The following is a 16,676-nucleotide window of genomic DNA, read 5'->3' as shown; positions in this document are numbered from 1 at the left end:
TTTTTTAAAGGAAATGCACAAGTGTGCACATATTTTTTATATTGGTTCAGTAATGATATAGTTTTATAAATATACAGTGATGGATATTTATAAAGAAAAGCAAAATATATATATATATATATATATATATATATATATATATATATATATATATATATATATATATATATATATATATATATATATATATAAAAAAAATTATACATCATACATTTGATATGATTATTTTGCTCTGCCATGGCAAATTTCACTTTTAAACTATTTTTTGTATTGTTAGCACTATTTTAGCAAATTAATAATGTGGATTGTTAAATGCATGGTGCACTCTTGTACTGTGAACGTAAATGGGAACAATTGCATTAAATAATGCAAGTTTTCTTGTCTAGCTAAGAAAATTATTTTTGAGTAGATGGAAAAATTCTTTGTAGATTACCATGTGTTGATAATATAAAAACAAAAATATTCAAAATTTTGTATTTGTCTGATCATACAACAAAAATGTTTAACTGTGTTTCTCTTGATTAATATTGATTCTTCTTTACCTAAAGCATAAGTAATGAAAAGCCTGATCTGCATCCAGAGAAAAGAGTAAAAGCTGCATATCAAGCTTATGAAGAAAGGAATCTTCCCAGGTTAAAAGCAGAGAATTCAAACCTCAGACTGTCACAGTTAAAACAAATGTTGAAAAAAGACTGGATGAAGTCCCCTGAAAATCCATTAAACCAGAGGCATGCTGGTTTTAAGGCATGATGAAAAGCAAGTGTTCAACTGAATGTTAAATGTTTTGTAACTGTGTGTTAAAATTTTGCATTATTAAAAGAAGTATGACTGCACTGTGTTAATAAAAACAGAATTATGAAGAAGCATTTTTATTTAATTGTTATGAATTCCCTTGCACAGTTTTTGATGTGTTGAAACAATGTTTGTCATGTAGAAATTATTAAGTATTTTAGGTCAAGTTTTTTTTACCAAAAAAAAAAAAAAAAAAAAAAGACTAAACTGTTTCTGAATTAATCATGATAGAAATAACAAAACATATTCTTTCATTTAAATATTTACATTTTATTTTAATATTGGTTCCTAAATATGTTTTTATTTTTATATGCCTTGTCAAATTTACCATATTTAAATAAAAACTACAATGATTGTTTTTAAGATCTTTTTATTAAAAATTTCTAAAAAGTGAGCATTTTTTATAACCAACTGGAATGCCTCATTTTTAAAAGAAAACAGTTTGATTAATAGTTACATAATTTTTCTGAAAAAAAAATACAATTTCAAATTTCTGCATAAGCTATGAATATCTTAACATTCAGCTTAAAATTTAACTCTGCATATTGTCACTTTAGATAGTGAACCTAATTACCTAGATTATTATTCAACTTTGAATTATTTCTTTATTAACTTTATATTTAATTAAATCTTCTAGAAAAGATTTTTGCAGTACTAATTTATGTTGAAATTTATTTATATAATACCCACTGTTATCAAATAAATTTTAGAGTAAAAATTATCTTGAAGTTTATTTTTTCAATTTTTTGGGGGGCATTAATATATTTTCTACAATTATAATTTTACATCCTGATTTAACTCATACCTGATATATGCTTGTCAAATATATTCGAATAATTTGTTGCTAAAGTGACACTATGCTTTCTCTAATGTAATTTATGAAAAATTAAAATCAGCAAGCTGACATAACAAACAACATATTTTCTCTAGCAATTATATGATTAAAAACTGGTACGTAACAAATGTCTAACATTTAACCAGATAAATACTATTCATATATTATATTAAACTTCTCTACATGCAGCCAATATATATTCTGTAATGAAACAAAAAATATGTATTTACAAGTATGTACAATAGATGTAAATAACAGTATCACAATTTTTTATGCAAATATTTTACAAACAATTTAGTATTTTTTAATCATAACTAATTCCAAAAATAAAGGAATATAATAGGCATGTTCCTTTCAACAAAATATACATTTCAACAGCTTCAAAATACATATTTGTCTATCTTACAAGGCACCTTATATAACAAAGTCGGTCAAACAAATTTAAGCATCTTCATTAACTACATTTATGAGATCTATCATAGAGTAATAGTTTCTTCTTAAAATCAGTAATATATGTAAACTCTAAAATTAATCATCTGTACATCAAAATTTTGAAATATATTACATTTAATACTTTGAGGACTGCAATAACATTTATGATTCTCTTGCACTTTTCGTCAAAGTGGAATTCAGCTGCTTGTCAAAAAAACTGATGTTATATCACTGCATTAGTTATTCTCAGATTAGAATAACCACAGTATTTTCAGTTAAGAGCAGTGATCACTTCTAGTTTAGTTCTGATTATAAAAATATTTAAATTTATAGTTAAATTTTAATTTGCATTTACTTTCTCAGTTTTGTAATATGTTACTCAAATATACTTAAAGCTTATCTATTATACAAAATATAGTATTATTTATGCATTATAAAAATTATTTAAAAAAAAAGTTTAAATCTTCTATATTTGTTACATGACCTAAATTCAAAATTTCAGTCCCCAGAATATTAATAACAAACTAACATAGTTGCATTTATACTAGTCTAAATATTAAAACTTAAATTAACAGAACTGCAAGCATGCATTTAACATTTTCACATAAAGAAATGGATATGCAAACTACTAGATTAAGATTATAAATTCATATATGCATTAAAAACAGTTTTAAATAAATATTGAATAATTACTGTACATAAAAAATGTTATATGGAAGTATTTAACCATTTAATACATACTTTATTTTAAAGGTTCCATATCAAGCACATTTTTTCCCTCATCTAGCATTAATGCATACATGATTATTATAGAATTTTAGCTTATAAACTTTCACTTAAACAGTAAAATCTCATAATATTTCAACAAGGAATCACATTCCTAAAAACATATAAATGCATACAATCTATGCTCCTTCTCTTTCAAATTTTCAAATTATTATGATACATTTCTACAGCTCTATGTACAGTTTGTACAAATTCATTTACATCAACAACAGTGTCAGCACCATTCCTAAATATATCTTCTGGAATTCGCCGATCGAGTTCTGGATGATTGTTATGCCATTCTAAATATGAGCCCCGAGCTTTCAGCAGATTGGCAAATTCTTCGACATTGAGTTGAGCCTAAAGATTAAAAATGTATATATATTTAATACCTTTTAATCTCTAATATTAAATAATGAATAGATATGCATATTCCTCACATTGTAGGAAAATGAAAGGTACTAAAAGACATTGTGTAAAATATATGTCCAAAATTTACGAATTTCTCACATTGTATAAGAAATGTACTTAATTTTGAACACAGTCTTCGAACATTGCATTTGCATTGTGAAGCCCAATCTTGAATCTGTTTTTTCATTTGTATTGCATTTAATGAAAGTGATATAACATTTTTGTGTGTCTACTCAACAAAGCTAAGATATTTGTATTTCAAATTTACTAAAAGAACTCTGTGATTTAAAAGAAATGTGTTGCTACTGCCTAATATAATATTTTGATATTTTCCACATAACAGTTTGTTACCATTTGGCAAAGCATTCTGTATTAATTAGCAAGCTAAGCAATAAATGCAAATTCATTTCAGTTATTAATTACTAGCTGGATTCATTAAAATAATACTTTCTTTTCTATAACTACTACTTTAGGTGGCTGTCTAAATAGCCAATTTTTATCATTTCAGTTATTAATTACTAGGTGGATTCATTAAAATAATACTTTCTTTTTTATAACTACTACTTTAGGTGGCTGTCTAAATAGGCAATTTTTATTATAACTAAGAAAGTTTTTAATTTTCTTTTTATTATTTCAGTTATTAATTACTAGCTGGATTCATTATAATAATACTTTCTTTTTTATAACTACTACTTTAAGTGGCTGTCTAAATAGGCAATTTTTATTATAACTAAGAAAGTTTTTAATTTTCTTTTTATCATTTCAGTTATTAATTAGTAGCTGGATTCACTAAAGTAATACTTTTTTTTTTATAACTGCTACTTTAGGTTGCTGTCTAAATAGGCAATTTTTATTATAACTAAGAAAGTTTTTAATTTTTTTTTTAAGTATAAACATATTTAAATATAACATTTTAAGTAAAAACTGTCAACTCTGTTGGTTTCACTTGCAGACTTCTGGTTTCCTAGTAGACCACTGAATCTCCCTGTTTTTAGACTTTACTATGGAAAATGATATCTATTAAATCAGTAAGACTTAAAATTCTATTTCCAGTCTTTAATGATTTTCAACATAACTTTTCTTATTAATTTAGAGGTCAAACAACAAAAAATCAGCGTTATATTTTCAAATTTTCACAGGACTTGTTTCAAAGGTTTTACTGAACCATCATCCTCAGCTGCAAAGCGCAAAAGTCCTCAGTTTTTTGCATTTTTGCAGCTGACCAAACCATCAAAACTAGTCCTGTGAAAATCTGAAAATATAACACTGATTTTTGTTGTTTGACTTCTAAATTAATATTTGTTCAGCATGTTATTGTATCTTAAGTATAACTTTTCTTATTAAAGTGTATTTGATCTGAATTGTCTTATCCACTGTAGACATTTGTATAGAACTTTCTATGAAAATTTACGCAATGTTTAATCATTAATATTTGTACTTAATTTTGTTTTATATCAATATATGGTGTATTGCTAATTTTGTCAACACAACATATTAATTATTAATTTTATTTTCAATAAATTTAAAACAATTCTGATAAATAAAATCTTTTCTTACTATTCAGTATTTTCTCTCTTTAAAAATGCAAGTAAATTACAAAATGAAGCTAGCCAAACAGCACATTAAGGACATCTAATTGCATATTAATATGTTTGACATCAAAATCATATAATACATGAATGATGCATTTTAAAGTGAATTTAAAACAATCTGCAGTTTTTTGAAGCAGCATGAAAATCTGGTAAACTCACAGTTTTTATATTTGAGTTAGCAGCTATGACATTGTATGTAATACATTCTTTGCTATTTATGAGAATACTCATAGTTGGCAAACTGCAAATACTTGTCAGCTATGAGATAACGTGTTTTGTCACCTTACCTGTATCATCAAGTACATGTAATGCCATAGCAAATGCATGCAATGTTGGCACATAAGGAAGGAACTAAATAATACACTTGAAATGAGTGATTTATTTCTTAAAACACAGATATAATAACTAGATGTTTAGAATGAAAAACATTTTTTAAAATTCACTTAGAAATATGAACTGCTCAAATTCTTGTTCAGTCACTTGTGTAAGACTAATATTAAAAATAATATACGGCACGCACAGGAGTTTTGCATAAATGCACAGAAAAGGTTAGTTTTGTTTATCTAGTTTGTGTTATTTCACATGCCAATTACGATTCAAGTATACTCTTGTGAATTTGTTTAATGCTAAAAGTAATCTGTTATATCTATATTTAAATAATAAAACAGAAAATAATTTTAAAGCAGAAAAGCACAGATATGATCTTGGCATGTGGGAACAGATGCACCATATCACAGCTTGGGTAGTGAATGCGTTTAAATTAAATTCTGTTTTTGTTCTCATCAATGCATTTATAATTATTATGTTTTTAATTTTCTAAGCATGAACACATTTAACATAAAATGTTTCTTAAATACTCATGTAATTTTGAGTCACAAAAATTAATTAAATAGCTTTTAAGGATATTGCACACAAAACTTTGTGTAAAAATAAAACATTTTAATATAATGAAATCTAAAAATGTGTTTTAAAATTAATTGCATATTATATTTTTCTCTTCTTTCAAGAAGCTATATTATAATTAAAATTTAGATATTTCAATCTTCGATACACAATAAAGAGAAAAAATTCAATTTCTATATTCAGATTTTGCTTCTCAGAATATATAATTTTGAAAAATATTTAAAATGATTTTTTAAATTAGTAATTTTGGCTACCTTGATCTTAATACTGGAAATTTATAAAAAATAAGTAAATTCAAATATTACCTTATATGGCACAAGTTGGACAGCAACACTTGATTTGGGCAAGTACAGTGCATTCACCAATCCAGCTCCATTCATGCCAATAAGTACATTATATTGTTGGACTTTTTCAATCTATCAAACAAAACACCATATTATATTTGGATATAAATGAATTACTGTAATTTAATTTCATAACTGCCAACCTTGAAATTTTAAAAATGGGGAGATTTTTGAGAGAAAACAAGGAGGTTTTCCTGCTGCAGGGTAACATCATTTCAAATTAACTCCAAACTTATAATTCATTTTAAAATGCATGAATCAAGTTATTGAACTGTTTGTGATAATAATTCTGGAGTAAAATATATTAGCATTAATTAAATATTCTAAGTTTAATGCTCTTTAGCTAATTTCATTTTTTAACTCTCTTATACTTTTATACTGAGAAAATCATGAGAAGTGAAGTACTTATAAATACAATGAAAGTAAAATTAACAGTAAATGTATATAGTATTTGTGTGGATAAACTTAGTAATGTACCATATATTGAAGTAAAATAAAATTAAATTCAAATACTAACTGATTACACATTGCTTGAATCTTCATATAGAAACTTACGAATGTGTACAATAGATTAAGACAGACATTTAATAAGAATAAGATCAATAAAATGTAATAAGAAAAAATACAATTCAGATTAAATAAAATTTATTCTGAAATTCAACAGTGGTAGGGGAATGAAATTTGCTTAATTTCATTAACTGCTGAGAAAAATTTTCCTTAGTCAAGGCTAAAAATTAAAAAGAAGGAGATTCGGAGATGTGAGGAAAAACCAGGAAAGTTGGCAACTATGCTTTAATACATATTTTTATAGCAGAGAAATACCATATATTTAAACAATTATTCAAATATACCTAAGCAATGAAACTTTGGCTACAGAAATTTAAAGATTGCTCAGGGGTGTGAGTCTTCCTTTTATGTTTCTTTAATTATTTAAATTTTCATGTTTAATATTGCCCTAATTATCAGAGTTTGCAATGATAGATAAAAATTTGTTACAAGAAAAATTCTGCTTGTTTCAAACATTTATTTCCTTACATCGTTCTGAATTAAAATTCCAAAAGGCTCCATAATCTTTTGACCATGCAGTTTATTTATACAAAAGAAGAAACTCTATACCCACATTTTCTTTGAACCACATAAAAAATTTAAACCGAATCATCATTAAATGTTCTTAAAATTTCACTTTGCAAGCACAATAAATTATTTACCTGTTCTTTTACAGATATATGAGAGAAATCCACCAAATCTACACTCGCAAATGATGATACACTTTTCATTAATTCGTCTTCATTTAAGATTTTTCTCCGGCCTTCCCTATAAAAAAGAGATTTCATTTATTATTTCAAACAATAAACAAGTTCTCTTATACATTTCAGAATAAGTACAATGAACCATAATGATTGTTTAATTTTAAAATAAGCCTATTAATTACAACCTTTTTAAAATACTTTTGTGATGATTTATCGTGAATTGTAAATTTTTAATGTTTATTTCTAAATTTTGTTTCATATAAGAAATATCAGTATTCTAAGTCAAAAACTTGCTTACTGCACATATTTATGTAATAAAAAATTGTCATTCTTTATGTACAGAAAATAAAGAATAATGAAAATCCACTAATAATTTACTCTATCTGAAACCAGGTTTAAATCATTATTTTATTAATAATCATTATTTTTATCCAAATAAAGGAACAAATAGATTTTTTAAAAAATCTTTGAAATCACAGTTTCTTACAAAATGAAAAACTTACCTATGAATAAGACCAACTTTAGGCTTGTCTGCAACAGAAGCAGTACGTTTCACACCATAAGCACTCTTCACATAATCAGCATACGAATGCAAAAGGTCAGGATTAGAAAAATTTACTTTGGGAGTCTAAATAAGGAGGTAAAAGTTCAAAATTATTAATTTATCAAAATATTTCATATCATACTGTATATAAACATCACAGCTTTTAAAAAATTATGGAATCTGTACCCTTACAGGATGGGGACCTCGGTCACCAAACTGTTTTCTCGGGATGGTATGCTAATAGGACGCACTATCTTGTTGGGAAAGGCAATTTGCATTAAGCCTCACTTTGGAAAAAAATTCATATAAATTAAATTTATGGTTCAAGTGTTCCAATTTCTGACAGATTATGAGAGGAACAACTGTCAGAATTAATTAGAAAACTTTATATATATATTGCTATTCGAAGTATACAAAATATTTTGCTAAAACATAAAGAAAATATTGACATCAACAGTATCCAAACTCTAAGAAGACTGAATAAAATCTCTAAAACAACACAAAACATATAACCTCATACTGCTCAAAAAAAAAAAAAAAAAAAAAATCGGAAGCATCAAGAACATTCCCATGTGTTTAATCAGCTGATGCAGTTAAGCCAGCTATCTTTATTAGCACTACTCAACCCACGATTTTTTCCACTTTGATTCTGAAACAAAATGCCAAAAATAAAAAATACTAGAATGAAATGAAGGTTACCATTCTCTAGTCTCCATAAATTCCACCATAATCAAACATAGAAATACATCTAGTGACCAAAAAAGATACTAATTGAAAGTTCTATCCAAAAATTCTTTATGTGGTACACCTATTCTAAGTCAATTTTCACAGTATTCATATAAAAAGTTCAACTCCGAGATACAGTTGGCGGCCGATGCACATTACACACCCATACCAAAAGGGTTACAACATTTGTCATGATACTATCTTCATTCTCACTTAAAAATTCAGAACTATATATATATGCATAAACATTAGTGAAGCGAGAACTTATACTTCCACATTTAATGTTAACAAAGGAAAAATTATTTAAATGTATACAAAAAAAAATTTAAGAAACCTTAAATCTTTATAAATTTGATGAATGCGTCATTGCATCAAAGCATGTGCATAAATCTTATTAAATCTATATTTGGTAGTTTATATAACAATTAGCATGAAAGAAAGTTTTGGTTAGTTTCACAATGCAAAAATTACTTACACCAAAGTAAGCCTCTTGAAAGCATATAGTTTTATTGACACCCGTCAACCTACGATCCAAAGGCAACAAGCGATGAGGTTTAGAAATCATCTATATAAACAAGAAAAAAATATCTATTAATATATATAACAAAAAAGAGGAATTATTAAAATTTTTACATAAATGCATTGCAATCTTCAAAGCCCACCAGCGGCCGAGCCATAAAAGCCACTGAGTAGCCAAATGGAAGAGCACATAATAAATAAATAATAACATATTCTTCAATAAATATAAATATTCTATACATACCATAAGCATTTGCATCCAGTATGAATTTTGATCATCAAATGCATCTGTATTCCAATCAATACCCTGTAGTAAATAAACAAATAAATATATGAAGACAACAATACTTCCCAAAAATTAGTACTTTCATTCTGATGCATGTTTAAAACATACTAAGAATTTTACTAATATTACTTTAAAAAACAATTCTAATTACCAAATGACTAAAAATTAATTTTCAAATATATTCTCCTCTCGCCACATATAAAACCTTCTATGACTCTAATATATTTTTTCATTATATATACCTTCTAGACGCTAATAAAGCTTAAATGCAAGGAATGTTGTAAAATGGAAGGTTGGATCCTAGCACAACCCACACCCTTGGCGTGCATGGCATGGGTGTGGGCTGTACATCTACATGGCATGGGTATGGGCTGTACATCTGTACATCCACTTACATGGCATGTACAGATGTGTACATGGACAAAGTAATTGGAGTGTGCAATGGCAAGTTTGTGCAATTCTCTGATGTTTTTTAAGTGAAAATAGGTCGATGTGTACATGGATACAGAATTTTCAATTCTTTGACTTATTAATTTCAAGTTGGCAATTTTGAGAAACGTGCAAAGCAGTGGGTGATTCTGCACTTTCACAGTTTGTTGCCAAGGATGTGGGCTCTCCTAGGATTTTACCAAATGGAATACCTTATACTTTTTATTCATTCATCATTTAATCAAAGAAGGAATGTAAAGGGTATTTTTTATTCATTTATTAATTGAATTATAGAAAAAACTAATTAAAATTAATACATAACTGGAAAGAAAAAAATACCACTCCAACTATTAATGGATACTCTTAACCGTCATTTCAGCAATCAACACAAAGTTTTAAAATTAATTATTTATTAAACATCATAGGCTATTTCTTGAAAATTAGCTTTGTATTATTGAAGTTTTATATGTATATATGGAACAGCAATATATGTATATGTGTACAAATGAATTATGCATAGATATAACTAAACTGGTTTTATATGCAATATACGTATATGTGTACAAATGAATTATGCATAGATATAACTAAACTGGTTTTATATTTATACATATAAACTAAATTACATATGGAGATGACAAGGTATCTTCTACAAAACCTCCTACAGAAAATTTCTTTGAGAGTCAGCAGGTGATTCTAAAGACATATTTAAATGTCTTTAGAATCACCTGCTGACTTCATGCATTTCATTTTTTTTAAAAATACATTAAAACTTATATCTTATCTGGGAACTAAGAATGCATTTTACACTTCAAACAAAATATGATTTTCTTTTAACTGTATCACATGCATCTCTCTAGTTATCTTTAAAGGCTCAATAAATTTGAAAGCTTAGTCAATAAAATTACTGCTCTTTCACAGCTAATAAAATCGTCAAAATATACTTAACACATAAAAGTATTATATTAACATTAATTAATATTATAATATATTACTTTTATATTATTGTATAATTTTTGAAATTTACCTCGCCTCTGACAGTTTCAATTGCAGGAAGTAGAGCCACGTCTTTTGCGCGGATGGTCTTGATGGGATCTTGATGCAGAGCAAGAAACATAGGAAGCATGGTATCGTAATGTAAATGAAAATAATTGCTGCCATGAAAGTAATAAGTGGTGAAAAAATGTCCTCTTGTGAAAACTTGATCACAAATAATATTGTTCAGTGACTGCTCGGAAACAATTTCAGAGCTTTCAAACTTCCACAAATCTCTCACTTTGTGGCATTTGTCTAACTCCCGAATATCGCCATCTACCCGCAAGATGCGATCACCTGTGTTGAAGACAACATTCTTCATTCTGCAATAGTTCGAAGGCCAGTGTCCAGGATAAATGGTGACCATTAATTTTTCACTGCAGGATGACTTTCCATTACATGTTGGCGCAGATGACACAGTAATGATAAAAAAAACGAAGATGGTGAATAGCTCACATAGGCATAACGATTTATCCATAGTTAATGATGATATAAAATTGGAACCTTGTCTGATGGAAATGATCCAAAATGTAAATAATGAATCTGCAAAATAAAAAAAGAAATCAGCAAACATAGCAACACACCGAACACAAGTAAAACACAGAAAGATACTAATGTGATAAGTAAAAAGATACATATTTAATATTATGGCGTTAATAGTCTAGCTACGAAAAAAAGATACCTTAAAAATTATAAATGCATGATGAATAAAAAGGACACAAGCACACCACGATTTTCATCGACAGCTACCGGTAGTTCACGCATACGAATGCCGAAGGTTAGGGACTTCAAAAAGTTATGTAGATGAAAAGGTTACTGCATTAAAGTTCAACTGAAATCCCCAAAATACGCCAACAGCTAATGCAGAGAGCTGTAACACTGACATTCTGCATGCAGTCCAAATATAAAAGATAAACCGCCAAATATAGAAGACTTGACACCGCAATGCGTTTGAAAGAAAGGTAATGACAAAAAAAAAGGTTCTGGGAGACTTGTTGTTGTACCTCTGCTGCGCCCGGTGATTGAGGACTGTGGGAAAGAGGCGGAGAACCGAACTTTTTCCCAGGTCCTTTTCAACTTCCCCAGTTCCCCTCTATCCCCCCCTTCGCATGCTGTTTAATCTTTCCGATACAGGGTGTTTCCCATAGCATTCCCCCTACACATAAAAAGCTATTGCTAATTATAATATTTGCAGACATAATTAAACACCGCATTCCAGTTAAAAACATCGGTGAACTTGTTTGTTACATAAATTTTACATTCAGTATACTGCATTTGTATACGTACGTACTTTACGTTACATTTACATGCAGTTTGTTACATTCATTTTACATGCAGTACACCACCACATAATCGCAATTAATGCTATCATTCAGATATTGTTATAGAATTACCGAAGTTTCGATTTTCTGAATATGAAAACTTCTAAAATATGTAGCTTATTGTGACCAACAATTCATTTCATAGGATCAAAATATTATAAAATAATTTTTTTAATTGAAGTTAAGTTGACAAATAAGTTTAAAATGCATTATGAAAATTGCCAATTTACAAAGAAATGTCGCTTAGCAAGGGATTAAGTCGCTATACATCATGGTTTCGATTTTAATCAACCATTTAAAATTAGGCATAAATAAATTAATTAATTAAAGGAATTCAAATCTGAAAGAGTTCAGACTTTAACGTTCGTTCAAAACAGCTCTTTTAAAGTTTAATGTCGTTAATCAACACAGATGGAGTAGCGAAAAAAATGCATTTACTCTAACATGGAAACGGTATAGAGCTTATGTGTATTTAGAAAGTGAACAAGTAGGTAATGTAATTCTGTAAAAATATTTTAAGGTTTTTTAATTAAATAAATCCTGAATTAAATGCATTTTTTAAATCAATCAGACTGGAAAAAAAAAATATATTTTTAAGACCCTCAATTTTAGTTGCATTTTAAATTAGTTTAATTTCTTCATTCATAACAGGCAGATTAAATACGAAAGAATAATATATTTCGTTTATCCGAATAGCAACTGACTCGAATGAAAAGTGACAATGCGTTTACAATGTACCATGCAAAATTGCGTTTTGAGACTAATAGCCCGTTTGAGCATGGAAAAAAAAAAAAAAAAAAAAAAAAATTTATTTTGACACAGATGTTCTGTAACTATAACGATTTTGAGGGGGATCAGACACAGGTCATTCTTCAGAAGCAAAAAAGTCTGCAGCCCTGAAAATATCTACTCCAAACTAAGGTCGCATTTTTGGGTTGGGGTGGGGCTAATTTTAAATTGCACATTCAAAAGTTCTTTTCCAATGAAGGATGCCCTTCTACGACTAAGTAAGGATACAGCATCGGTCAAATAATTTCTGGGGACGTTATGGACAGTTCATAAACACATTTTTGCATTTTCCTATTTAAAATGCTGTGAAAGTGCCTATTTTATGCTTCTGGTTATATTTATATTAAATAAGTTATATTTAATTGCTATTTCGAAGGATATTTTTTCTCATAGTTTAATATTATAAAAGTAGCCATGGATAAACGTGATCACATTATGCGACGTCTGCTGCAAATAATTAGTCGTGAGCTACCCAAGTGATCTGCGAAATTTTAACAATTCAACTCAACACAGACAAGAAAGAGAGGAAAATTCTCAAATATAAATCACAATGATAATAAAAATTGCATTTACAGTGTTGTGACTATCTATCACGAGAGACAGTAATTTTTTGTTAAATAAAATATTAAAAAATATAATAAAATATAAATTTTGAAAATAATAAAATAACAAATATTAAAAAGATTCTATAATTAATAACTAAATACATAAAAAATAACAAAAATATATAATTATAATATCCTATTACTAATTTTGTATAATGTAAAATGAACAGCTTCAAGAAAAGCCAAGCTCTGCCAAAAAGATAATATTACAAGGGTAAGTCTATTTAACATCAAGGTAAAAAGTCACGTCGCTAAATTGGCGAGAAATCGCTAAGCTGGCGATGGTTTTGATGACGTCGCCAAAGGAAGCGACCATTTGGCCCAGTCCCTGAAGGACTGTAATTGATCTCTATATGTAACAGTAACCGCATCCGGCCCTTATGTGTAACTTTAACCATATATGCCTTCCAGTAATTTCGTGAAATGGAAGGTACTAGAGATTTCTTGGCGGCCGGAGGAAAACTATAGCAGCTCGGAGAAAGCATCAGTTCTCAGTTTCCATTTCAGACCTGACTTCGGAATACTGAGAGATCTTCGTGCGAGTTTCGATCTTTGTTTGCATTGCGTTGTGTTTGACGTTATTAGTAGTAAGGAGTAGTAACTATTGATTGTGCTCTTTCCTACTGGAAGAGCTGCACGAGTACTTTCGTAGAAAGTTACAAAACTGTAATGTGTTTCTTTTCAGAAAATAAACTTTACCAAGCTATCATCGATTCTCTGTTCGAATTACGAAACCGTACGTATTAAGAAACCGTATTGTTACCTGTGTAACAATATTAATAAAAATTCGAACTCCATCCAAAATCGAGACGTATATAAAAAGGACTCCTGAGACGAACTCATTACAAAAATATTATCTCAACTGACACCGAGAATGTGTTGGCGAATTTACAGATGAAATTGAGAGATATTTAATGAATATACTCTAGTGAATATCTCCGAATTTTACAAATATTTAAAAGCACAATTCCTAGAAAAATCGCAAATTTGCATCTTACGTAATATTTATGTTCGGTAGAACATATCAATGTGAAGAACTTTTCTTGTGTATGAAAAGGATTAAGTACTCAGCGAAATGCAACTTAACCCTTTGCGGCACAGTGTGTGTTACATCTGGACACGTCTAATAATTTCATTTTGTACGCACAGAAAAATTGAATGAAAAAAGAGTTATAGGTTACTATGAACCTTCTTTATTTATAGTAAATGGCAGCTCAACACAAACCAGTCCATATATATTTTAGCCCATGTTTAGTTTTTTAAGACTCTCATTTTTCAAAGAAATCTTCCAGATTTTTTTAGGGTATAAAAGAAATTGTTTGAAAAAAAATTTCTATGTTAATTTTTTGGCTGTATGCTAATCTCCTTATTCTATATTAGTTTTAAATTTTTACCTTGAAATCTTGCTTAAAATCAAACGGCGAACCCTAGATTGTGCCCAGACCGGGCTCACTGATAATCTAGGACAACTGAGAATTTGTATTCTTTGCTTTTCCGCATCTGATCGGTCAGTTCATTGACAACAATGCTCGTTTCAGCACTCTTTTCTAAGTTCTATTTAATCAGTGTGCCCACTTTCGGCACTCCCACAGAATTAAAAGATAAGCTCTATCTTCACAAAATTTTACTTGTGTACTTCTTTAGGCCTAATTAGACTGCCTTTTTTTTTTTTTTTTTTTTTTTTTTTTTTTTTTTTTTTTTTTTAAATCAAAACTCCAACTTTAAAAGGTAGCGTGCCGGAAAGGGTTAACAAACATACATCTGACTTTTGTTCTAAAACTTGTAAGCGCGAGCAGATTGGAATAAAGAGAATAACAGGCATCGATCTACAACCAGGATTTCTTTATACTTCCGTTTTTTAAGTAATAGAATCACATAAAATTTTATGTACCTACTCAGTTTTTAAATATATTACTAAGTAAAATAGTTTTTATCAGTTATTTTTACCCGCCAAACTCTATACACTGGGGTGCGAAATTAAGGGATTTGCGCATTGACGTCTACTTTTAAACGAAAAGTTTTAAACCAAAGGCACTAATTATGCAAATATTCAGAGTCGAATATGTAAGCGTACAAGTGCGTGCCTGCGAAGCAATGCTATGGAGGGGATATAAGCGTAGGAGCGGTTTTCGGCGATTTTCTGTGCTCGTACTCCTTCACGACAATCGCCCCGTTTCTCGCCAAGAGTTGAGCAATTCTTATAAATCAGGTAAAATGAGTAGCTACGAAGGTATGGATGACGAAATGAGACCGCGATTTATCGGCAGATTGAAGGCAGAGCAATCAAAAGAGGAGGTGGCTACAGAGCTCAATGTAACGAGTGTGATCTGTAATTTGTGGAAACGGTTTCAGAACACTGGATCTATATCGAGAAGACCTAGACAAGGTCAACTACGATCCACAACGACGAACGAATCGTTTTTTGGCACCTTCAGCAAGACGATTATAGAACTGCTACAGTTTCACAGCTCTCACGTGAGCTTTATGCTGCCACTAGAAGTAGAGTTTTCCGATTTACCGTTGCTCGAAGGCTTCATGTGTGCCAGGAGACCGGATGTTTGCATCCCGCTTACTGCAGAACAAAAGACAATGTATTTAGTTAGCATAGTGCAGATAACATCAGTGGCGTAGCAAGCATAACTGGCGCCCGGGGCAAAATACCTTTTTGGCGCCCCTACCCCAAAAAAAACACAGTATACTGTTGTATAGAATATATTCGTAATAAGAAAATAATGCAAATAATATTAAAATGCTGAATCTGCCATAAAATACTCTAAAATATATTAAGAATAGTCACTACCTAACTGCACTAGCATTGGATTCGGAAATGTATCTGTGTCGGCGGAAAAATCAGACATACGATGATCTGGAATTAGTTAAAAAAGTATTATTTGTTTTACATATTTTTATAATTGTTTTTAAAAATGTATAATTTTTATACTATTAAAAGTTTAATATATATTATAGAGAAGTAGATATATTTATTAATAGTATAATATTATAATACATTAATACAATTAATTACTATGTATACATTTTTCTTGCCTTCTATGAAGCAAATTTATCAATTACTTCATTAAAGTCGATTCTTTCAAAT

The 16,676-nt window shown here is 29.0% G+C and overlaps 2 protein-coding genes across 5 annotated transcripts in view; one reads left to right on the top strand and one right to left on the bottom strand.

The window, feature by feature from the left end:
• The window catches only part of LOC118194897 (coiled-coil domain-containing protein 124-like), a 48,156-nt gene extending 47,293 nt beyond the window's left edge, over positions 1 to 863 (top strand). For both annotated transcript variants that reach the window (XM_085825259.1, XM_035366108.2), the window contains exon 5: positions 549 to 863. In XM_085825259.1, the coding sequence (XP_085681385.1) occupies positions 549 to 750 (202 nt within the window). In that variant the 3' untranslated portion in view covers positions 751 to 863. The remainder of the gene's footprint in view (positions 1 to 548) is intronic.
• A 282-nt stretch (positions 864 to 1,145) lies between these two features.
• Positions 1,146 to 16,676, bottom strand: part of LOC118194896 (protein O-linked-mannose beta-1,4-N-acetylglucosaminyltransferase 2-like) — a 70,476-nt gene continuing 54,945 nt past the window's right edge. For 2 of the 3 annotated variants that reach the window (XM_035366105.2, XM_035366107.2), the window contains exons 2-8: positions 10,856 to 11,406; positions 9,358 to 9,420; positions 9,070 to 9,159; positions 7,828 to 7,952; positions 7,283 to 7,388; positions 6,036 to 6,146; positions 1,146 to 3,184 (exon numbers count right to left, since the gene is read on the bottom strand). In XM_035366105.2, the coding sequence (XP_035221996.2) occupies positions 2,981 to 3,184; positions 6,036 to 6,146; positions 7,283 to 7,388; positions 7,828 to 7,952; positions 9,070 to 9,159; positions 9,358 to 9,420; positions 10,856 to 11,341 (1,185 nt within the window). In that variant the 5' untranslated portion in view covers positions 11,342 to 11,406 and the 3' untranslated portion in view covers positions 1,146 to 2,980. Of the gene's footprint in view, positions 3,185 to 6,035; positions 6,147 to 7,282; positions 7,389 to 7,827; positions 7,953 to 9,069; positions 9,160 to 9,357; positions 9,421 to 10,855; positions 11,407 to 11,545; positions 11,883 to 16,676 lie in introns of those variants that run through there. The other variant, XM_035366104.2, reaches the window with a different exon arrangement.

Source organism: Stegodyphus dumicola, chromosome 10, assembly GCF_044657685.1.
Source record: "Stegodyphus dumicola isolate Sdum_Otavi_A_Nest chromosome 10, ASM4465768v1".
In the NCBI taxonomy this organism is placed as follows: domain Eukaryota; kingdom Metazoa; phylum Arthropoda; class Arachnida; order Araneae; family Eresidae; genus Stegodyphus; species Stegodyphus dumicola.
The sequence above is the reverse complement of the archived record's forward strand: the minus strand, read 5'-3'. Positions and strand labels throughout refer to the sequence as shown.